At 37.4% G+C, this 21,833-nt stretch overlaps 3 protein-coding genes across 9 annotated transcripts in view; 1 reads left to right on the top strand and 2 right to left on the bottom strand.

The window, feature by feature from the left end:
* LOC106875357 (dehydrodolichyl diphosphate synthase complex subunit DHDDS) overlaps nucleotides 1-12,740 on the top strand; it is a 15,749-nt gene extending 3,009 nt beyond the window's left edge. For 2 of the 5 annotated variants that reach the window (XM_014923653.2, XM_014923577.2), the window contains exons 2-8: nucleotides 5,502-5,706; nucleotides 6,890-7,032; nucleotides 7,573-7,689; nucleotides 10,871-10,972; nucleotides 11,495-11,609; nucleotides 11,789-11,896; nucleotides 12,344-12,740. In XM_014923653.2, coding sequence (XP_014779139.1) covers nucleotides 5,518-5,706; nucleotides 6,890-7,032; nucleotides 7,573-7,689; nucleotides 10,871-10,972; nucleotides 11,495-11,609; nucleotides 11,789-11,896; nucleotides 12,344-12,580 — 1,011 coding nt within the window. In that variant the 5' untranslated portion in view covers nucleotides 5,502-5,517 and the 3' untranslated portion in view covers nucleotides 12,581-12,740. Of the gene's footprint in view, nucleotides 1-1,401; nucleotides 1,479-2,484; nucleotides 2,864-5,242; nucleotides 5,262-5,501; nucleotides 5,707-6,889; nucleotides 7,033-7,572; nucleotides 7,690-10,870; nucleotides 10,973-11,494; nucleotides 11,610-11,788; nucleotides 11,897-12,343 lie in introns of those variants that run through there. The other 3 variants (XM_014923731.2, XM_014923490.2, XM_014923808.2) reach the window with 3 other exon arrangements.
* Nucleotides 12,741-13,031: 291 nt separating this feature from the next.
* On the bottom strand, nucleotides 13,032-18,051 carry LOC106874925 (Bardet-Biedl syndrome 10 protein). 3 transcript variants are annotated; one of them, XM_014922873.2, is made up of 2 exons: nucleotides 16,283-18,051; nucleotides 13,032-15,263 (listed from the first exon to the last, which is right to left on the bottom strand). In XM_014922873.2, exon 2 carries the CDS (start codon nucleotides 15,200-15,202, stop codon nucleotides 13,493-13,495), a length of 1,710 nt encoding a protein of 569 aa, XP_014778359.1. In that variant the 5' UTR covers nucleotides 15,203-15,263; nucleotides 16,283-18,051; the 3' UTR covers nucleotides 13,032-13,492. The 3 variants fall into 3 exon arrangements, with proteins under 3 accessions (XP_014778359.1, XP_014778437.1, XP_014778513.1); XM_014922951.2 differs by lacking the exon at nucleotides 16,283-18,051 and adding an exon at nucleotides 16,003-16,219; XM_014923027.2 differs by lacking the exon at nucleotides 16,283-18,051 and adding an exon at nucleotides 16,057-16,219.
* A 77-nt stretch (nucleotides 18,052-18,128) lies between these two features.
* The window catches only part of LOC106875264 (endothelial differentiation-related factor 1), a 6,863-nt gene continuing 3,158 nt past the window's right edge, over nucleotides 18,129-21,833 (bottom strand). Inside the window, exons 3-5 of the mRNA XM_014923380.2 lie at nucleotides 20,055-20,215; nucleotides 19,400-19,493; nucleotides 18,129-18,647 (exon numbers count right to left, since the gene is read on the bottom strand). Of these exons, the coding sequence (XP_014778866.1) occupies nucleotides 18,598-18,647; nucleotides 19,400-19,493; nucleotides 20,055-20,215 (305 nt within the window). The 3' untranslated portion in view covers nucleotides 18,129-18,597. The remainder of the gene's footprint in view (nucleotides 18,648-19,399; nucleotides 19,494-20,054; nucleotides 20,216-21,833) is intronic.

Genomic DNA, 21,833 nt, shown 5'->3' with positions numbered 1-21,833 from the left:
ATATATATATGTATATATATATATATATATATACACACACATACAATATATAAGATTTAGTATATTTAATATAAATATATATATAGACTTGTTATATATTTTATATGTATATAAATATATATATTATAATTTTTACATATACATCATCATTTAACATCCGTTTTCTATGGTGATTATAAGTTGGACAGTTTAACATGAGTTGAAAAACCAGTGCTGCACCGGGCTTCAATTTTCTGCTTTGGCATGGTTTCTACAGCTGTATGCCCTTCCTAATGCCAGCTACTTCACAGAGTGTACAGGTTTCTTTTTACGTGGCAGCACCACAGACCCTGGCTATTGAGCCAGAGTCACGTCCTTCTGTCTCCATACACTTAGCCTGTCTATTTCCTTGATAAAATGGTAGAGAGCCCTTTCAGGCATGAATGTCTATGGAATTGCACCTAGAAAGTTCCCCTCCGAAGCACAAGTCCAGGTAAGGTTGTTTTAGGGAAGACTAGCAGTCAACCATGCATACCAGCCTCCTTTCTCCATGGTACCCTTGTTATCCAAGGGAAAGGCAAAGGGGCCAATACAGCTTGGCACCAGTGACATCACAACTCATTTCTACAGCTGAGTGAACTGGAGCAATGTGAGATAAAGTGTCTTGCTCAAGAATACAACACGCAGCCCGATTCAGGAATCAAACTCACTGCATGACACCTCGGATAAGTGTCTTCTACTATATATAGCCTTGGGCCGTGGATTTGGTAGACGGAAAATGAAAGAAGTCCATCATATATAAATATGTGTGTTTGTCTACACAATACTTAAAGGAGTTGCCCTACACAATACTCAAGGGGGTTGCACGCTGAGCAAAATGCTTAGATGCATTCATACCTCTTTACGTTTTTGAGATCAAATTCCGCTGAGGTCAACTTTGCTTTCATCCTTTCAGAGTCGACAAAATAAATACCTGTGGAGCATTGGAGTCGCTGTAATCAACTTACCCCTACCCCTAAAATTGCTGGCCTTGTGCCAAAATTTGAAATTAATATTTTTCTCCTTCTATGGTATCAAGCTGACAGAATTGTTAACACACCTGGCAAAATGCTTTGCAACATTTCGCACCTCTTTACGTCCTGAGTTCGAATTCCGTCAGGGTAGACTTTGCCATTAATTCTTTCAGGGACGATAAAATAAGTACCAATTGAGCACTGGGGTCAACTGCACTGGCCTTGTGCCAAAATTTGAAACCAATATTGCTCTCTCTCTCTCTCTCTCTCTCTGTTCATACGTTTGAGTATCTCTGTTTATATGTATGTTTGATGTCAATTTCTCTCCCATCCTCTCTCTCTCTCTCCCTCTCTCTCTATATATACTGCTGTGCACACATGCTTGTGTGTGAGGGTGAGTCTGCCTCCAGTACCAAAACAGGTTGAATGTCCTAACAGTTGTGTCCAATCATTTCATTCCTGTTGTATAGGCTGGAGCCTGTTCAGGTGACATATGCTGACATTTGTTTGGAATCATTTTCTTCATTAATTACCAATAGACGAACACGATAACTCTATTTTCTAATTTATGTATTTCTCTTTTATTTATTTACTTTTGACAGTTACTAAGTCATCACCAAATTTGATTTGTGTGTGTGTGTGTGTGTTATATATGCGTGTATTCTTTTACTTGTTTCAGCGATTTGACTGCTGCCATGCTGGAGCACTGCTTTAAAGGGTTTTAGTCAAAGAAATTAATCCCAGGACTTATTCTATTTATCTCTTTTTGCTGAACTGCTTAGCTACGAGGACATAAACACACCATCAGTTGTCAAGCGATCGTGGGAGGAGGACAAACACAGACACAGAGACACATAAATATATATACATATACATATATTAAAAATGGGGAAAGCCGGTTTATGGGATTACCTTAGGTTTCCCGTCCGTAAAGGGTTTTGCTTTATGGTGTATTGTCAGATCCCAAAACCTGTTGGCCCAAGATCTCTTAAAGATATGGAGGAAGTGTTGGGCCAACAGGTTTTTTGATCGGCGAGCTGGAAGAAACGTTAGCACGCCGGACGAAATGCTTAGCGGTATTTCGTCTGCTACTACGTTCTGAGTTCAAATTCCGCCGAGGTCGACTTTGCCTTTCATCCTTTCGGGGTCGATTAAGTAAGTAACAGATACGCACTGGGGTCGATGTAATCGACTTAATCCCTTTGTCTGTCCTTGTTTGTCCCCTCTATGTTTAGCCCCTTGTGAGCAATAAAGAAATAAGAATAGGGATCACGACTACCCAACCCACTTCTTCTTATCTTTTACTGCTGAATCTTTAAGATCTCCTTAAGTCACCCAATTGAAATGGTTTTAACGCTGTTCATACACCAATCTTTCTGCCTGACAGTCTTTCTGACTTTGCGTGTGTGTTCTCTTCCAGTACAGTTATGTTATACTAAACGATAATTTGTGTCAACTACCAACAGTTTAAAACTGACGTTTATGTTATTTATATATAGATATTACTTTATCTTCCATAGAGTCTCAGCTCAACTCTTCTGTCTATCTATCTATCATCTTTCTCTCTCTCCCCTCTGTCTCTTTCACTCTCTATTTAGTCTGTCTCTTCCACCGGTTGATCCTGTCTTTTATATCTCTCTTTCTTTCTTGCCCTCACTCTCTTTATCTATCTGTCTGTCTATCTATCTATCGTTTCTTGTACCAGTTTAATCTGTCACTCTATTTTAACCTCTCTCTCACTCTCTGTCTTTTTCTTCCATTCACTCCCCAAGTCTTTCTTGGAATTCCTCACCAAATCTAACCAACTAAATGTGATTACCTAAATCGATATCACTTTCTTAAATTCGTTTGTAGTAGCATTTAAAAACAAAGTAAGTAGCACTCATTTACAATCTATCTATCTATCGTTTACTCTCGTTCCTTCCCAACGTGGATTCTCTTTAATGTATAAAGGTTGGGGAATATGACTGCGACGTGTCATACTCGCGCTCGTTTCGTTAACGCTTCTTTTATCAGTGCCATTTGTATGTATCTTCTTTCGTGTTTGTATTTATTAACACAGAACGACATGTAATTATAAATCGAGAACGACCAAACTTTCACCCGAGCCAAGTAGTCGCTAGACGTGCTAGAAATAGCAGCATAACAGCGAAATCTACGTCGAATCACATGCTTCCGTCTTTGAAAAATATGGAAGAAAGCATCGGATAATTTAGTCTTCAATGCAGTATTTGAATAATAATAATAATAATAAAACGGGATGACACGACTGGAATGTCTTTGATTATAAACTTGGCTCATCGGGGCTGATTTCCAGCTAAACAACCATAACAATAGGAATCCTCTCGTTCGATCTTCGATCCATTTTGTTTATGTATCTTTCGGCTACATCAACGTCTATATACACCTTGGTTTATATACTCCAGCGTGTATACATACACACACCTCAGTTTGTAATACACTTTAATCTAAACATAGTTTTTATCAAAAATGTAAAATAAATAAAACGCGTTAACGATGTAGCCTTCATGTGGTCGTTTCATCCTGTTAGAAATAGCAGTCAAATCACTCAGATCACAGCCTGTGGTCTCGTATGAAGGAGAGCAGAACATGTAGAATTTATAATCCTTAAAGCAATGGTGAGGTCACGGCTGGAATACTTTTGATTCTAAGCTTGCATGATCAAGGTTGATGGGGGTATGTAGGATAAACTACAGCAACAATATCGTTAATAAAATATCTTTTAATCCGGATACTTTGAACAACAGATCTGTACTATTAGTAAGTTGGGGAGGCCAAAGAAAGACAATGTTTCCTTAAAATATGTCAACGTGTAAGGTTTAACCTGTACTTGGACCCTTGGTGGGATGCAATAGTTTTCTCTATCTTAGTGATTTTGTTTTTTTCCATTGAGGGTTTTAATGTGTGTGTGTGTGTAATATGCCATGTAAATGTACGTACCATGTTGCGTGTATTTGTTAAAAATTAAGTTCTTTATGGAGTTAACAATGCGACAAAATTAAGTTAAGAAAGTTCCCTGGGTTTCTAAATAAGTGGTAGAGTTGGGGTTGCGTATGTATGTAGATGTATGCGCCTGCATTTATGTTCAGTGTGAACATGTCTATGCGTACATCATTACTTTTTACATGTTTATATTTGTAGATGCTCACAACAAAATGTGTACTTGTATTCGTTTAAAGAATTTCAGCTATATGTATGTTGACAAACAACTAGAACTCGATGCATGGGTGTGTGTGTTATAATGGGGGAGGCCGGTTTATGAGGTTACCTTAGGTTTCCCGTCCATAAAGCGTTTGGCCTTACGGCGTATCGTCAGACCCCCAAACCTGTTGGCCAAAGACCACTTCAAAACATGCTCTACATCTTAGAGTGTGCTTCTTATCCGGATTTATGTTTTTCTACAAACGATCGATATATATATATATATATATATATATATATATAGCGGCTTTTGGACACTTTAGACGATTTAGTTCTAGATTTTTTCTTTTTTTAAGGTGGGATGGACATGGTTGGAACTACTTCGTTTATGGATAATTTTAGTTTTGAAAGAAAAATTGTTATTTCAAATCCAGTTTAGGACTGTGAATATCCAGGGATAAAACACATGGCGATGATCAGGTATCAAAATGTAAAGATATCTTGGCACTATCACGCTATTAGACATCTAATAGCGTGATAGTGCCGATATCTTTTATCTTGTACTTGTTTCAGTCAATGGGTTGAGGCCATGCTTTGAGCACCATCTTGAAGGGATTTTTTGGTTGAACGAGTCGACCCAGCATTTAACTTTTTCCAAAACCTGCTATTTATTCAATTGTTCTTTGCACCGGACCGCTAAGTCACGGGGACGTAAACACCGGTTGTCGAGCGTTGGGAGGAAGATAAACACACATAAATAAATAAATACATACACACACGCACATATATATATGTATATATATATATATATACAACGGGCTTCTTTCAGTTTCCGTCAACCAAATCCACTCACAAGCCTTTGGTCAGCCCTGGGCTGTAGTAGAAAACACTTGCCCGTGGAACTGAACCCGGAAGCATGTGGTTGGGAAGCCAGCTTCTTACTCCACAACCATATTGTCAATATGCACCGTAAAAGATGAGGTGAATAACCTACGAAGAAAGGTCATCAGCTGGAGATGTAGAGCAAGGGAGATAATTATTGTAACGAGTCGCTTTGTTTTTTTCTCTTCACGAATTTTCATTGGAAAAATTTTAACTAAATAAATTGTAATTTTGTTTTGTTTTTTGTTTTTCATTTCAAAGATATAAAAAAATTAAAGCATCAATGTTTTAATATCACTCTAAGCGCAGGCATGACTGTGTGATTAAGAATCTCGCTTTGCAACCTGCTGTGATGTGTTGTGATTGTGAGGTATTTATTTTATTACAGTCCATCAGATGTAAAATCCAGATATTAACTAAAATGTATATTTTCTTTTTTTTTTTTTTCTCACCCTTTTCCTCCAGAACCAAATTAAACAAGATGGATTTGTCTTGGATCCCTAAGAAGAAAGAGTTGTCATGGCTGCAAGGTATCTGTGCACAAATAATAAAGACTGGCCCCATGCCGAAACATGTGGCCTTCATCATGGATGGCAACCGGCGTTTTGCCAGCAAGAATTCAATAGACCAATCGCAGGGACATATCAAAGGATTTATTGCACTTACTGAGGTAACATTACAAAGATATTGAGGCCTTGCTTACTACTACTACCACCACTACCACTACAGTTACTCTTCTTCTTCTTTGTTATTATCATTATTATTATTATTATTATTAAGGTGGTGAGCTGGCAGAACCGTTAGCATGCTGACCAAAATGCTTAGCGGTATTTCACCTGTCGCTACGTTCTGAGTTCAAATTCTGCCAAGGTCAACTTTGCCTTTCATTTTTCCGGGGGTCAATAAAATAAGTACCAGTTGAACACTAGGGTCGATGTAATCAACACATCTCCACCTCCCCCAAGCTGCCCTTGTGGCAAAAATTTTAAATAATTATCATTATTATTATTATCGTCATCATCATTATTATTATTATTATTATTATTATTATTATTATTATTATTATTATTATTATTATTAAGGTGGTGAGCTGGCAGAATCGTTAGCACACCAGGCAAAATACTTAGCGGTATTTCACATACAAATTCCACTGCGGTTGACTTTGCCTTTTATCTGGATAATCCTGTCAGCTCCAGAATTGAGAGGATATTAACACAAGGCAGGGCCCACTTAAAAAAAGAGTATTATCATAATTATTATTATCGAGTGGGCCAGCAGAGCATGCCATCAAAGTGACACTGGGGTACAAATATACAAAGTCCAGTACACCCATCATAACTACCCGTCTGATAAAGGTACACCAGGCACATGCATCACAACCGTATGTGCGTGACATAGTGATCTCATATCAAGATAAGCAGAACATAACCTTGCAGTTGGGGCCCAGTTAGAATTTCCTTCAGGTTGAGTAGCTCATCCCACTCAGCACAAATGTCTCAAATGGCTTTGGCAACTTTGGTTCCTTCGTTGAAAACAAAAAGAAGCAGGTGCCGAAAATACTGATTTTTTTTTTTCTCCATTTGGCACTCCATTGTGACATTTCTGAAAACAAGTAAATCTTATCCAAATTTCAAAAGCAATTAACAAAAGTTATAGAAGAAGAAGAGAGCTACAAAACCCATAAAACACTGCAATAAAAATGCTTTATTTTATATTATTTCAAATGACACTGCAAAGAATTGAAAAAAATTATTTGGCAACCCAATACTACCAATGGGGTTGGTGATGGAGGCCACATTTCCTACTTACAAGCAACCAAAACATTAAATGTCTGGCATTCTTCTTTTCTGCAGGTGCTGAACTGGTGCCACAATCTTGGAATCACTGAAGTTACTGTTTATGCCTTCAGCATTGATAACTTCAAACGGTCGAAGGAGGAGGTGGATTGTTTGATGGGTCTAGCACGAGAAAGGTTCAAACGTCTTCTGCAAGAGAAGTAAGTAATGTAATTATATTGTTACCTAAAATTTGAGTTTTTGTAATGGCTTCTGCTCCTCAGAGTTGGTTGAACTCATGCCACCTTCAGACATTCTTCTCTCCTCTTCTCTTCACCCTTGTATCCAAGGTCTTCATACCCCAAACCCAAACCTTAATCCAATGTTTCTCAACCATTTTTAATCTATGGACCCCTTTGGTTCCTATTCTACTCAGTTGGACCTTCCTAACTATTTGATGCTTAAAAAATCCTATTATAATTTTAAGATTAAATATCATTACAAATTGTATAATTATAATTATTAAAATATTTTGTCTGTTGTGGAAGTGTAATCAAGTGTAACCGAGTTCGGTTCCAGGCAGTGACCTGTATAATAATGATAATATTGAAAAATACCTGATCAATGAGGACCCAGCTTCGAAATTTCCCCAAGACACCTGATGAAGGCTGGAGAGTACATCAGCCGAAACGTGTTAACAACAAACAAGATGAGGACAAATATCCATCAAATGTAAATAATGTTTATTAATTTAATTTCAGAGAGGAATTATTGAAGAATGAAGTGTGTATTCGAGTGTTTGGTAATCTGAGTTTGCTTCCAAAAGATATCCGAGAGAATATTGCTGAAATTGTCACAATTTTCAAAAACAATTCCAGGTAAGCAATATCTCAATCACTAATCAACAATTAATCAACAATTAATGCCATAATTCTGTCAGTCACTCTGTTATGACAGGGAGAACACTACAATAAAAATGTTTTTTATATTATTTCAAATGACACTACAAAGAAATGAAAAGTGGAAGAAACAGGTTTGGAGCTAGAAAAGGCAATAAAAAAAAGTGATTAGCGCCTTGAGTGTAAAAGAAGAGAAAGGGAGACTGGATGGAGATGGCAAAAGTGTATGAGAATTGGATGGAATGAGAAAACATGATGATTAAAGAATGGGAAGAGTATAAGGTAATGCCGCGAGCGTGTTGGCTTGTTTCTGTAAGTTCCGCTGACCTTTATGGTGTGCGATCGATTGACGCACTGAGTGTCGAATTAATGTCCTATTTTTCTTTTTTCACTCATGATTATATATTCTTCTGTTTTGGACTTATATTTTAAAGCGGAATATTTATCTATGCAAGTATGTTTTAACAATAAGTTCATACTTCGTAATTTCTAGAACTATCTAACGTATCATTAAAATATATACATCATCATCATCTATATATATAGTATTGTGTGAACTGACTGAGATTTGACTGCTATTTAACATATCGAAAGACAACATAGTGGTTCTTTATTTTTCTTCGACACGATCAACTCAGTAACTCATTATCCGACCTATCTTTCTTTTCTAAGACAAAAGATTACGATTTGAGAGACATTTGGCTGCTACTTCTAGCAGGCAGTCGAATGACTACGTAGAGACTTCCTTGGTTTCATTACCGTTGTTGTTGTTGTTCAGACACTTCGGTCTCATCCTTATCCAGCCAACCTATGATCAGAAGTTCCATTCGAGACCGACGTGTCACATTTTCTTTTAGATATATGCGCAGACATGGCTATGTGGTTAAGAAGCTTGCTTCCCAACCACATGGTTTCGGGTTCAGCCCCACCGCGTGGCAATTTGGCTAAATGATACATATAATGTGTTTGTGTTTGTTTCACGCACACAAACGACCGTTGCTGGTTTGTTCATGTCCTCGTAGGTAGGTTGGCAGCAAAAAAAACCCGACAGAATCATTGCCAGAATTTACATAAGTACTGGAGTCGATTTGTTCAACTAAAACCCTTCAAGATGATGCTGCATCATGGCCGCAGTCCAACAAGTAAAACGAGTAAAAGATAAGAGATATTCGCCAGGATTACATCTTATTCACTATCTTTTTCTAAAGACGTTAGAATGCAATTTGAGGGAAATTTCGCTGCTATTTCTAGCAGATTGAGCGAACCCGAAGAAGCTGCTTCATTAGTTCAATGTCCTTTGCTGTTGTGTAACCCCAGGTCAGCCCTGAGTCAACAGCCCTACGATCAAATGCAATCCAACCATGTTTTTATGACGATTTTACGACCGCGTTAAAGTCCTCCTTTGTTGATAGTGATGAAGGCCTCCACGTATCCCCATCACCATCTGGTTTCATATGCTACAAATGAAAAATAATCTGAAGAATTTGAACGAATGCGCAAAACCGAAAATTTGAAGCGGTTTCATCTGATGGAGAAAATGGAACAAAAACAAACAAAAAGTAAGGTCAAGTTCGCTACAGGGTCATTGGTTTAAGTTAAAGAGACCGAATGGTGGATTCGGGATCAACTTAGCAAGATCGACAGGCCTAGACTGTATAAAGGTGATAGACTGAGTCGCGCACTTCCTAATGAGAAAAGGGAGAATGAACGTTATCAATACCTGTAACCGCGGACCTCGACTATAACTACTCTGCCACTTATTTATATACTTGGAGTATACGGCGTAGATAAAATTATAGTTGCATCTTATTTGCATAATGTTACCGTACAAACGTTCGAAGATAATTGTACTGTTGCTTTAATTGTCGATTGTTCCACCTAATTGTGATTGAGTAGTGATTTTTTAAACGCCTATAGGAATAGATTATTCGTAGAGTTCGAAAGAGACGTGGTAGGGAGGGTTGGTGTTTTGTCGTCTCTTGTCGCACTTGCCCCGATATCTTACCATTCCTGTGGAGATGAAGGGAGATAAGAGAGGCTGCTCCTGCTTTCTTTTGTGTGTAATGAAGGGAAATAAGCGATGGTTGCTTGCCGACTTTTCACCGCTATTATTATTATTATTATTATTATTATTATTACTGCTACCACCGCCACTACTACTACTTATGCTGTTGTTCAGTTCCTTGCGTCGGGCCCGCTCCTAAGGGCAGCGTCCCCTAACATTATTTGCACCACGGAGTCGGGGAACCTTTGCGCGTAGCAAAACTCGATAAAGTGCATAAATATGATTTAATTATTACATATCTTTTATCTGTTAATAAAACTGCGAGAATCTATTTTAAGACTGGTATTTATTCTATCCGTCTGTTGCCGATCCTCTAAGTTACATGAACGTAAAAACACCAACACCGGTTGTCACGCAGTGGTAGTGAACAAAAAGACACACACACGACGGACTTCCACATTCTTCCTTTTATCAAATTCACTTACAAGGCATTGGTTGGTCCTGGGTTATAGTAAAAGACGCTTGCCCAGGGTACCGCACAGTCAGATTGAACCCGAAACTAAATGGTTTGCAAAGTGAGCTTCTTAATCACATCTTCATACCCGCAACTATAGGATCAAAACAGTTCTAGCTTTGACTGTCATTTTAAAACTCGGGGAGTGATTTGGCTGCTATTTCTAGTACGCTGAGAGACCACATCGAAGTTCATATGACTGACATTCTGTTGTTGTTGTTGGAGATGGTGGGAGTTTGATCTGAGAGGGATTTGGCTGCGATTTTTACCAGGCTGAACAACCACTGACGCTTGTTGTTTAACCCCAAATCAGCCCTGGTTCTTCAGAAATTGGATTGAAGGTGTTCTAGCCATGACCATCCTATCTACTTTTCTATATGCTCTTTCTTTTTAAAGACGTTAGGAGGTGATTTAACAGGATTCGGCTGCTGTTTCTAGCAGATCAACCACTATACAGAGTTCCTTCAATGGTTTGTTATTTATATGCTCAGGAACAAAGGGGGCAAGTGTACCCACTAAAATTTTTGTGGGGCATTGAAAACTTTTGGAACATAGAGGTAGGCGTGGCTGTGTGGTAAGAAGCTTGCTTTTGAACTACTTGTAAATAATTGTAACCAAGAATCTAACATTGAATTTTGCAGGAACATTTTGAACATCTGTATTGCTTACTCCTCCCAAGAGGAAATAACTTGTGTTTTGAAGGAAGTGACTGAAGCTGTGCAGCTAGGACTGATCAAAACAAGGTAAGGTATATATTATATGGAGCAGTCCGTCGGTTACGACGACAGGGGTGACAGCTGATACGGTCGACGGAACAGCTTGCTCGTGAAATTAACGTGCAAGTGGCTGAGCACTCCACAGACATGTGTACCCTTAACGTAGTTCTCATGAAGATTAAGCATGACACAGGGTGTGACAGGGCTGGCCCCTTTGAAATACAGAGACTACTCATTTTTGCCAGCTGAGTGGACTGAAGCAATGTGAAATAAAGTGTCTTACTCAAGGACACAACATGTCACCAGGAATTGAACTCATCACCTTACAGTTGTGAGCCAAATGCCCTAACCACTAAGCCATCAGATTGTGGTTGGTGGAAAGACCATGCTGAGGCCTCCAACCTTCAATGGACTGAACAGAAGTAATCCAGTCAAGTCCAATACAGTTGTCATGTTTACTTTTCAAGTTTTTAAAGAATTCCATATGAAACTGTTGTGTTGTCAACGTTTTTTGCGTGGTTGTTACAAATATTTCTATCTTTGATGCAGTGATATTGATGAAGAGGTTCTCCAAAACTGCATGTACAGTGGCAGATCTCCCAACCCTGATCTTGTAGTGCGAACATCTGGTGAAGTGAGACTCAGTGGCTTCCTTGCTTGGCAGGTAAGTAACCTCGTTTACCTACAATCAATCCATACACCCACCTACCCACCCACCTTGCTGCAGTGTTTGTTTCACCTAATGGTTCTGTATTTTATCAAACCCAAAAAGCATGAAAAGCCAAATAAGAATAAAGATGAGGATGATATTTTCTGATTCAGTTTTTTTTTTTCTAATTTCAGAGCAGTTTCAGCTGTTTATCCTTCTTGAATGTTCTATGGCCAGAATTTTCCATTTGGCATTTATTTCTCTCTATTCTCCAGTATCAACGTAGCCATGATGTAATTCAAGTACGTACACTTACATTTATTAATGTATGTTAGAGGAAATGGCTGTTTGATGAAACTCTTTGGTAGAATGCTTGATTGTGTGTGATGGTGTTTTGTATCCAAGCTCAAATTGTTGGACAAACAACTAGGCATGACCAAGATATCAGGAAATAGTTGTTTGATGAAACTGTTTGATAGAATACTTGAATTTTTTTAGTTAAATGGTTGTTGGATGAAAACCCAGCTACAATATGCATTTCATGACAGGCTTTATACTTTATTTCATTTCATTTCCCCCACTTTATTGTATCTTATCCTGTTTTATTTCATTTCATTCTATTTTATTTCTTCTCGTTCTCCTCCCTTTCTATCCTTCTTACAGTGTTATCCTGTTATCTTATTAATGAAAGTTCTGTTTGACCTGACAAAATATTTGACAAATTTTTTTTCTTTCTTCTTGTCATCTAGGAAGCTGTCAATTATAGCCACGAGAAATGTGAAAGTACCCAGCTGGAATCAGACCACAGATGTGTTCACAAAGACTCTGAGAATGTACACAATTGTCCGAGTGAGCTCAACATTAATCGAAATTCCAAGGAGTTGTCTTACACAAGGGAAAGGAAAGAAAGAGTGTCGTCTTTCCTCAGTTATTTATATTCTAAAAGGGAGTCATATATAGAAAATTTGTGTCCCAAAAGTATGTAGAATTGTGCTCAAAGACCAAATAGGTTCTTTTAAGGATTATTATTTTTATTTTTTCTGTTTAAATGACTATTCAAATGTTTTTAGTGTTCTGACAAAAAGTATTAAACAGAGATCTATCTTATTACAAACACACTTTGTGAATAAAATTTATCAAAACCTCTATTATTATTATTATTATTATTATTATTATATGTTCTTTCAGGGTTGATAAAATAAAGTATCACTCAAGTACTGGGATTGATGTAATTGACTTATCTCTTCTCCCTAAAACTGCCAGTCCTGTGCCAAAATTTGAAACCATAATATTTATTATTATTATTATTAATAATAATAATAATAATAAGGCAGTGAGCTAGCAGAATCATTAGCATGTTGGACAAAATGCTTAGCACTATTGGTTGATTAAAACGGTTAACCAATTAACGATTGATAAATAAAGAAATGTAATAGAACCGGTGCATGTATTTATTATTAGCATAACGATGGTTCTGAGATGCAATTAAATATATTTCAACACACGATTTCACGTCAGGAATCTTGCAAACCAAATACAAAATCGAAACACTTTTGGGTCAATCCAATTAAAAAAAAAATTATTTACTTTAAACTATCTCCCTTGCTTTTGTTAGGTTGGTTTGACTTCTACCTTGTTCTGTTTACATCACTCAATATAGGCGTAGTCTTGTCTAGTTCCTCGCCTCATACAGGTGTAGTCTTGTTTAATTCAAGTTGTCACGTTCTCCACATTGTTTGAATCCATTTCAAACAATTTTTTTCCCTTTTCTTCCTTGCTTTTGTTTGGCTGATTTGACTTTTGCATTGTTCGACATTTACTTCATTGATACAGCTGGTCTTGTTTAGTTCAAGTTGTCATCCTCCCTGCGTTAAGTGTGTCAGCACTCATTTTTCAAATCAAACATTTTTTTTAATGCTTTTCACTTTGACTATTTGGTCCATATTTAAAAGCTGAATCACCACTTGGAGTGAAGCATGCAGGATATAAAACTCTGTGTATAATGGTAACCAGCTTCCGTCTTTGTAGAATTCCTCAGAATTATTGTTATTCATTTTTATGTCATCAGGCTCGGGTAAGCAATTCTGAATTTGAATTGGACTAAATTTTTGTGATGTACAGACTTTCCTGCAGACACATCTAAATGTATCACCAAGAATTTCCCATGGAATATCACCATCACCATCATCATGAGATATATTCTTAAAAGTTCTTTCCTGACTATATTGCAACATTTTGGTTTGGAAAGTCATTGCAGGAATGGTAAAGATATTTGAAGAAGGGGTTGGCGCTGTTACAGTAAGGTTTTCATTAGTAATACTTTCATGATCAAATGGCAGAATTTGAAATGTTTCGAAGCACATTCTAAGAGATTTCAAACATTTAAAGATCTGTTGGGATAAGCTGTGAACCATACCTAACGTTGGTGCTGTGAGTATAAGACTGGAAGAGACATTTACCAAAAGTGGGCAAGATAGCAGCGTCATTTGAAGATACGTGGAACCATTTATGACAATCCTTTTATGTAAACCAAATGAAACTAGTGAACTATCACAGAGAGAATCTCTAATACATGAAAGAGGTTGCTTTTTGGCTACAGTTTGAAAATACTCACAGAATTCTTCAGGAAAGTAAGAAATAGTATAAATGCCATGTTGCTGGAACAAAGTTTCAGCAAATTTTGGAATCTCATGACAGCAGCAAACTAGTTTTACATTGTTTAGTGTACATTGTTTGATGAAGGCCTCACATTGGTGATATTGGAAGGCAAGTAAGGAACTGAACTCATAAAACTCTGTTATTGTAAACGTGGCTTCTGTTGTTTCTGCATCTTCATCAGATGTTAAGAAATTCTGCAAAATGACTGATACAATTTCCTCTTTGGAAGATGATAGATCATGGGATAATGTTCCTTCACATGGTATGAGTATTCCAGGTAGAACCTTTGAAGAACTGTAACAATGACCAATATCTTTGTGAATTAATACATCAAAGTGTTTAATAGTAAAGTCAATGGCTTGATGTAAGGAATCAGTACATTCAACACCGTAACTAAGAAAATCAATGAGTAGAGACGAGAAATAAACTGATTCTTTGTCAGACAAAGAACTCAATAAAACTGATTTACAAACTTGTTTCAGATGGCAACAGCTTAGTAAAAAGTTGGAAGAATTGATAGAACTGAAAGGAGATAAACGATTTCTGAACTCAAATTCCATTATTAGACGCTTAAAGTTTCTTAATCCCTGAGATATTCTACGAATATTTTCTCTGAACTGAGTACCGTTTGTCTGAGAAGAAGAGTTCACTCGCAGTTCAACAAACCGTGTTAATTCAGTGATGTAAAGAATAAATAATTTGCTGCCATCTCCCGTCACAGAATGTACATGTTGAAGAGAACTTACCACAAACTTTGCAACTGGATGGGAAAACTGCAAAGCATTAAGAATGTCAATGCCATTAGTGACAAACTGCACCAATCCAGTAGAAGTTGTGAAAAGAGTCTTCTCACACATAGGACCTATAGAGCTTGCACAGATATCAGACAGTGATGAGACAATTCGGACAATATCTGACAGAGAAATGTCACTGGAGTTTATAGCAGCCATTTGTTAATATTTCACAGTTATGAATTCTTGAGTTGTTTTACCCAGAGACTGTAACAACCGTCTGAAAAATTACAGAAAACAGATTTTAGTTATTTTAAAGAAAATCATTGACATCTGAACAAATACGTAATCTATATCAATTACATTTTACTCTTTGTCTCAATAATTCAGTCTTAATTAATCTTCATCTATTTGCATAAGGGGTAGTCTGTAAGAATGAAAATTAGAACAAAGGAGACTCTCAGAAGGAAGATATGAAAGGGACAGAAAAAAAGAGGAAAGAAGAGATAGCAAGAGATGTTATTTTGACACACACACGAATAGAACAGATATGTGTGAGAATACATACATACATACGTATGTACGTACGTATGTATGTATGTATGTATGAGGGATTTAGTCAAACAAATTGACCCCAGTACCTCTGCTTTTAAGATTACTACTTATTCTATCGTTCTTTCTTTTTTTTTTTTTGCTGAACTGCTATGCTATATGGATGTAAACAAACCAACACCGGCTGTTGAACAGTTTGGGGAATAAACACAAATACTCATACAGATATGTGTGTGTTGCTGGCCATAAAAAGGACAATATCCGTGTTAAGCCCCAACAGCTTAACAACCGTTGCCGGTTTGTTTACATCCCTGGAACTTTGCAGTTAGGTGAAAGAAAATGATAGAAGAAATACCATAGTTTGAAAATAAGCAGTGGGGGTCAATTTGCGGTGTCCCAGCATGGCCGCAACCCAAACACTGAAACAAATGAGAGATTAAAAGATATTAAAAAATTGTGTTGTATACAAGACATTTTCTCTTATACGGCGGTAGGGGAAATTGAAACGTTGGCATAACTACTGCGAAATATTGATCTGAGATGAAACTGTCGAAAGTTTCCATCCTGTTTAAAGACGATAACGTGTGTGATCTGAGGGAATTTTAAGGCTATTTTTAAAGGGCCGAGCGACAACGAAGAGACTTCCGAGCTGACACGTGAAGGAAAAGGACTTCGTTGTCATTGACGACGTAACAACTTAAACAGAAATTAGCATTGGATTCGTTAAAAATTATATTGAAAACTTACAAATTTCTGACTGCAACAGATAAAATTTTTAAGATGTATTTCATCTAAGTTTTCCCTCCATCGTGAACGAACTACAAATAATTTGTCAGTTTAAAATTGTCCACTTTACAAGTTTTCTTCGCCTCAACGGACCACAATGGCTGGACTAATAGTCAGACAGCAGTTATTTCCCTTTATTTTAGCTCGTTTTATTTATTTATTTAATCATTATTTCATTGTTGGTGTTCTTTAACCCTAGGTCAATTGTAACCGAGCAGTCCTATGAACTAAGTCATTCTAACAACAACCACCCCGTCTTTTAAATGTAATGTGTGCAGGACTTCCTTCTTTCCTTTCCCTACTAGAGTGTGGTCTGGTCCTATAACCTAAAGGTTCCCGTAAGACAGTAAATAACATCGGTTGCAGCTAGTTTTTATAACTTAGAGCAGGGGTCCTCAACCATTTTTTTTAATCTATGGATCCACTTTGATTACAATTCTATTCTGGTGAACAGGTTTACCTGGGAGACTGGAAATGAAAGACACTGCTTGTATGATGGTGTCACTTTTAGTCTTTTACTTGTTTTAGTCATTTGACTGCAGCCATGCTGGAGCACCGCCTTTAGTCGAGCAAGTCGACCCCAGGACTTATTCTTTGTTAACCTAGTACTTATTCTATCGGTCTCTTTTTGCCGAACCGCTAAGTTACGGGGACGTAAACACACCAGCATCGGTTGTCAAGCGATGTTGGGGGACAAACACAGACACACAAACATACATATATATATATACATAGATACAACGGGCTTCTTTCAGTTTCCGTCTACCAAATCCACTCACAAGGCTTTGGTCGGCCCGAGGCTATAGTAGAAGACACTTGCCCAAGGTGCCACGCAGTGGGACTGAACCCAGAACCATGTGGTTGGTAAACAAGCTACTTACCACTCCTCTTGTTTACAACTCTTGCATGAATGTAAGACAAAAAGACACACACACATGCACATAGCTTTTATCTTTTACCTGTTTCCTTATTAGACTGTGGCCATGTTGGGGCACTGCCTTGAAGAACTTTAGTCTGACGAATCAACCCCAGTACTTATTTTTATTCACGTCTGGGACTTATTCCATCATTCTCTTGCTGAACTGTGAAGTTACGAGGACATAAAAACACCAGTAGTCAAGTGGTGATGGAAGACAACACAGACACACATATGTATATATACAACAGGCTTCTTTCAGTTTCTGTCTATTAAATCCACTCACAAGGCTTTGGTTGGCCCAAGTCTATAGTAGAAGACACTTGCCCAAGGTACCACACAGTGAGACTAGATTTGGTAGATTGAAACTGAAAGAAACCTGTCATATATGTGTGTGTGTGTGTGTGTGTGTCATTGTTTGGTAACTCCAATCTCCGCGAACTACAAAAGATAACCTTGATGGGTACAGCCCATACACTACAGAAAGTACTCTCCATCTAAAATGGAATAAATGTGGTGATAATTTTAGCATGCATAGCAAAACAAAAGTGCCCTTGCTACTCTTGGCCTTCAAAGGATGCCAACTATTAAGGCAGCTGAAATAATAATAATAATAATAACGAACTTATTGTATACAATGCATAGGTGCACTAGAACTCATCAAAAAATGTAATCAAAATTGCATGAACAGTACATAGAATATGCACAGGTAGTGAACAGTGAAAAAGTCTTAAAAGAAAAAAAAGAAGGAAGAAAAAAGTAGGAGGCGGGCATCAGATGTACTGGTGGCAAATTTCAGGAGGCATGGAAGTTTTGAAGGATGTTGTGTCTCAACAGCTAACAAGTGAGAAAAATTAAAACATTTGGAAAAATGAATAAATTTATAATAAATTTATTTTTAAAAAAGTATTTATTTTTCCTTAAAAGTTCATTTACATTTCTGTTTTTCTTTTATTATTATAATTAGCATTAAAATTTTTTTTGTCAAAAATTTCTAGCTGTGTTTAATTAGAGCAGCGAAAAAAAAAAAAATATTGGTAAATGTCCAATCACGCCAAGTGGAGAAAAAAAAAAAAAAAAAAAAAAAAGAGATCATTGCAAAGTGAAGGAATTAGTTTTCAGCTGCTATTATTTTTTATCCAAGCAATAGATATTTCAGACTGTAATCACAAACATAACTTGGCATTCTTTTTTTTACTTTTAAAAAAAAAAGAGAGTATTGCCACAAGGAATAAATGCAACAACCTGACTTAATCTTGAAGATTTCAAAAAAAAAATAAATAAAAAAAAATACACCACTTAGTTTAAAATAAAAAAAAAAATCAACAGTGATGGCAGGTGTACAAGAGGGGAACTGCTGCTACTTTTTGGTAAATGGTTTACCCTTGTCTTTGCCACGCAATTTTGTGCCTGTAAAATATTGAAAATAACTTGTTATATAGATATATTGGGAAAAACACACACAAAAAAGAAAAATTCGAACATTGAAATCACTTATATTAATAATTTTAAATCATTAGATGCAGGCATGGCCATGTGGTAAGAAGCTTGCTTCCCAACCATTTGGTTTCAGGTTCTGTCCCACTTGTATGACACCTTGGGCAAGAGTCTTCTGCTATAGCCCCAAGTTGACCAAAGTCTTGGGAGTGGATTTGGTAAATGGAAACTGAAAGAAGGCTGTCATATATAAATCCTCTTTTCCATCTGTACAACAACGAGGGTTCAAGTTGATCTGATCAACAGAACAACCTGCTCATGAAGTTAACGTGCAAGTGGCTGAGCACTCCACAGACACATGTACCCTTAATGTACTTCTCAGGGAGATTCAGTGTGACACAGAATGTAACAAGGCTGGCCTTTTGAGTATTACAGATACAACTTATTTTTGCCAGTTGGGTGGACTGAAGTAACGTGAAATAAAGCATCTTGCTCAAGGATTCAATGTGCCACCAGGAATCAAACTCATGACCTTACAACCGTGAATTGAACACCCTAACCACTAAGTCACTCACCTTCACACACGGATGCCCACGCACAAACGCATGCATATAGATTTGTGTGTGAGATTTGTTCAACTAATAAAGCCTCTGAGGGCAGTGCCCCAGCATGGCTGCAACCCAATGACTGAAACAATTAAAAGATATTTAAAAAAAATTACTTACCCAAAGCTCTTTCCAATTTACCAAGAATTTGCTGGTTTGGCACTGCTTTTCCAGATTCATATTCATTAATCACTTGTTGTTTCTCGTTAATTTTCTAAAAAAAAAAAAAAATTACATTCTAAGTTGAAGAGTGAGAAATACTTTTGAAGCAGGAAAAAGTTGTTTAACAAAATAATAATAATAATAATAATCATCATTTTTCTTTTGTAGTAGTAGTTTCTTATATAATAAGAGCTGGCAGAATTGTTAGCATGCTGGGTGAAATGCTTCATGGTATTTTGCCTATCCTTATGTTCTGAGTTCAAATTTCACCTAGGCTGACTTTGCTTTTCATCCTTTCAATGTTAATAGAAAAACTGAAGGACTGCTGCGATAAGTGTATGAATCAGAGAGGGGAATATGTTGAACAAAATCATAATTAACAGATCCTCCTGCATTTTCTTTAACCCAAAGCCAGGAACTTTTCAGCAACCCCTTGTATAGCCATGATGCCATAGTAAAATGCACCCAGTATCCCCTGTAAAGTAGTAAATGATACGAAGGGTGTCCAGAGGTAGAAACCTTTTTATCAAAGTTGTTTTCAGTCAGGGACCAGCTAGGACTAGACAACAACAGCAACTAAAGAGAAAGAAAAATGAAAATATGGATAGCTTACAGTGGCCAGTTCCTTTTGGGTCATGTTACACCTTTGTCGACATTGTTGAATGAGCCGAGACACATCAATGCTAACTTTACTGATGTGCAACTCCTCAGTTTCTTGGTCGAGCTTGTTTGCATTAATGTTGGCAGCGTGTTGCTTGTTTTGACCAGCACTGACTGAAAGAATTAAAAAGAAGAGAACGGTTAATCAAATCAAGGAATCAATAAAAGTCCCATGTTCCATGCTGGCACAGATTGAACAGTTTGACAGGATCTGATGAGTCCAAGGACTGCATTGCATCCAAACGTCTGCTACGGCATGATTTCTACAGCTGGATGCCTTTCTTAACATCAACCACTTTACATTGTGAACTGGATGCTTTTTCATATCACCAGCACAAGTGAGGTCACTATGCAGCTTGCAAGACTACGAACCCCAATATATACATTGACATAAGAGTATATTATAATTGCAAAATGAAATACAGAGTCCCTACCAACAATTGATATGTATGTACCAGTTGCCAGCAATGTGTTTGATATGTAAATTGGTCTATCCAATACTGCTAAACTCAGTGGCAATTTAAGCAATGTATCTTTAATGTCTGTTTTTCCATGCTGGCATGGGTTAGATGGTTTGACATGGTGCTGGCCAGTCAGAGAGCTGCCCAGACTCCAGTTGTCTGTTGTGGCAAGATACCTTTCCTAACACCACCCACTTTACAGAGTATGCTGGGTGCTTCTCAAGCACAGCATATTGCCCAACATTTGTAGGGTGCTTTTTACGTGTCACCAGCATGAGGGACAGGACTTCTCAAACACAGAATATCACCCAGGGAAAAGCAGACATAAAAGTAAACAAATGACATACAGACACATCACCATTTCACCATTTACTTTTCCATCCTTACAGAGATCAGACGAGTCTATGTTGGGTTAAAATTTTCTTCAGGCAGATGCCTTTCTTGATGCTAACCCTCACCCATTTCCATGCAAGACAATAATACCCCAGGTTATCAAACAAACAGCCTGGATATGTTTGCATAGTGTACTGTGAATAAATAACACTATTTGTATAAGTAGTATCACATTTGTTTACAATCAGCCTACACCTGTTAAGACAAGAACACACACTCAGTGCACACATGTATTTATGTGACAGACTGCTAGTTTATGTTTACCAAATTTCATGAGATATTGATCAACCAGCCGCTAAAGTAGAGGGCACCAGCTGTCAGTGTCTACATAGTTGACCAAAACAAACTTCTTAACCACACAGCCATGCCTACCTAAATGCATGTGTGTGTGTGTATATATATATATAACTGAAGGCTTAAAATTAATCAAAGAACATACTAAGTTATGTCTCGGGGTGGTTAGCATTAGGAAGGGCATCCAGCTGTAGAAACCTTGCCAGATCAGAGATTGGAGCCTGGTACAGCCTTCTGGTTTGCCAGTCCTCAGTCAAACCGTCCAACCTATGATGACAATGGGCTTCCACACAGTTTCCATCCACCAAATTCGCTCACAAGGCATTGGTAAGCTAGGGAATTTAGTAGAAGACCCTTACCTAAGGTGCCACATGGTGGAACCAAGCCCAAAACTATGTAGTTGCAAAGCAAGCTTCTAAACCACACATCTGTGCCTCTGCCTATATCTCTGGTTAATCTATAAGCTATTATTTAAATAAAACAGACTTATGTGATATCATCATCATCATCGTTTAACGTCCGCTTTCCATGCTAGCATGGGTTGGACGATTTGACTGAGGACTGGTGAAACCGGATGGCAACAC

This window comes from Octopus bimaculoides, chromosome 21 (assembly GCF_001194135.2).
Source record: "Octopus bimaculoides isolate UCB-OBI-ISO-001 chromosome 21, ASM119413v2, whole genome shotgun sequence".
NCBI lineage: Eukaryota > Metazoa > Mollusca > Cephalopoda > Octopoda > Octopodidae > Octopus > Octopus bimaculoides.
The sequence above is the reverse complement of the archived record's forward strand: the minus strand, read 5'-3'. Positions and strand labels throughout refer to the sequence as shown.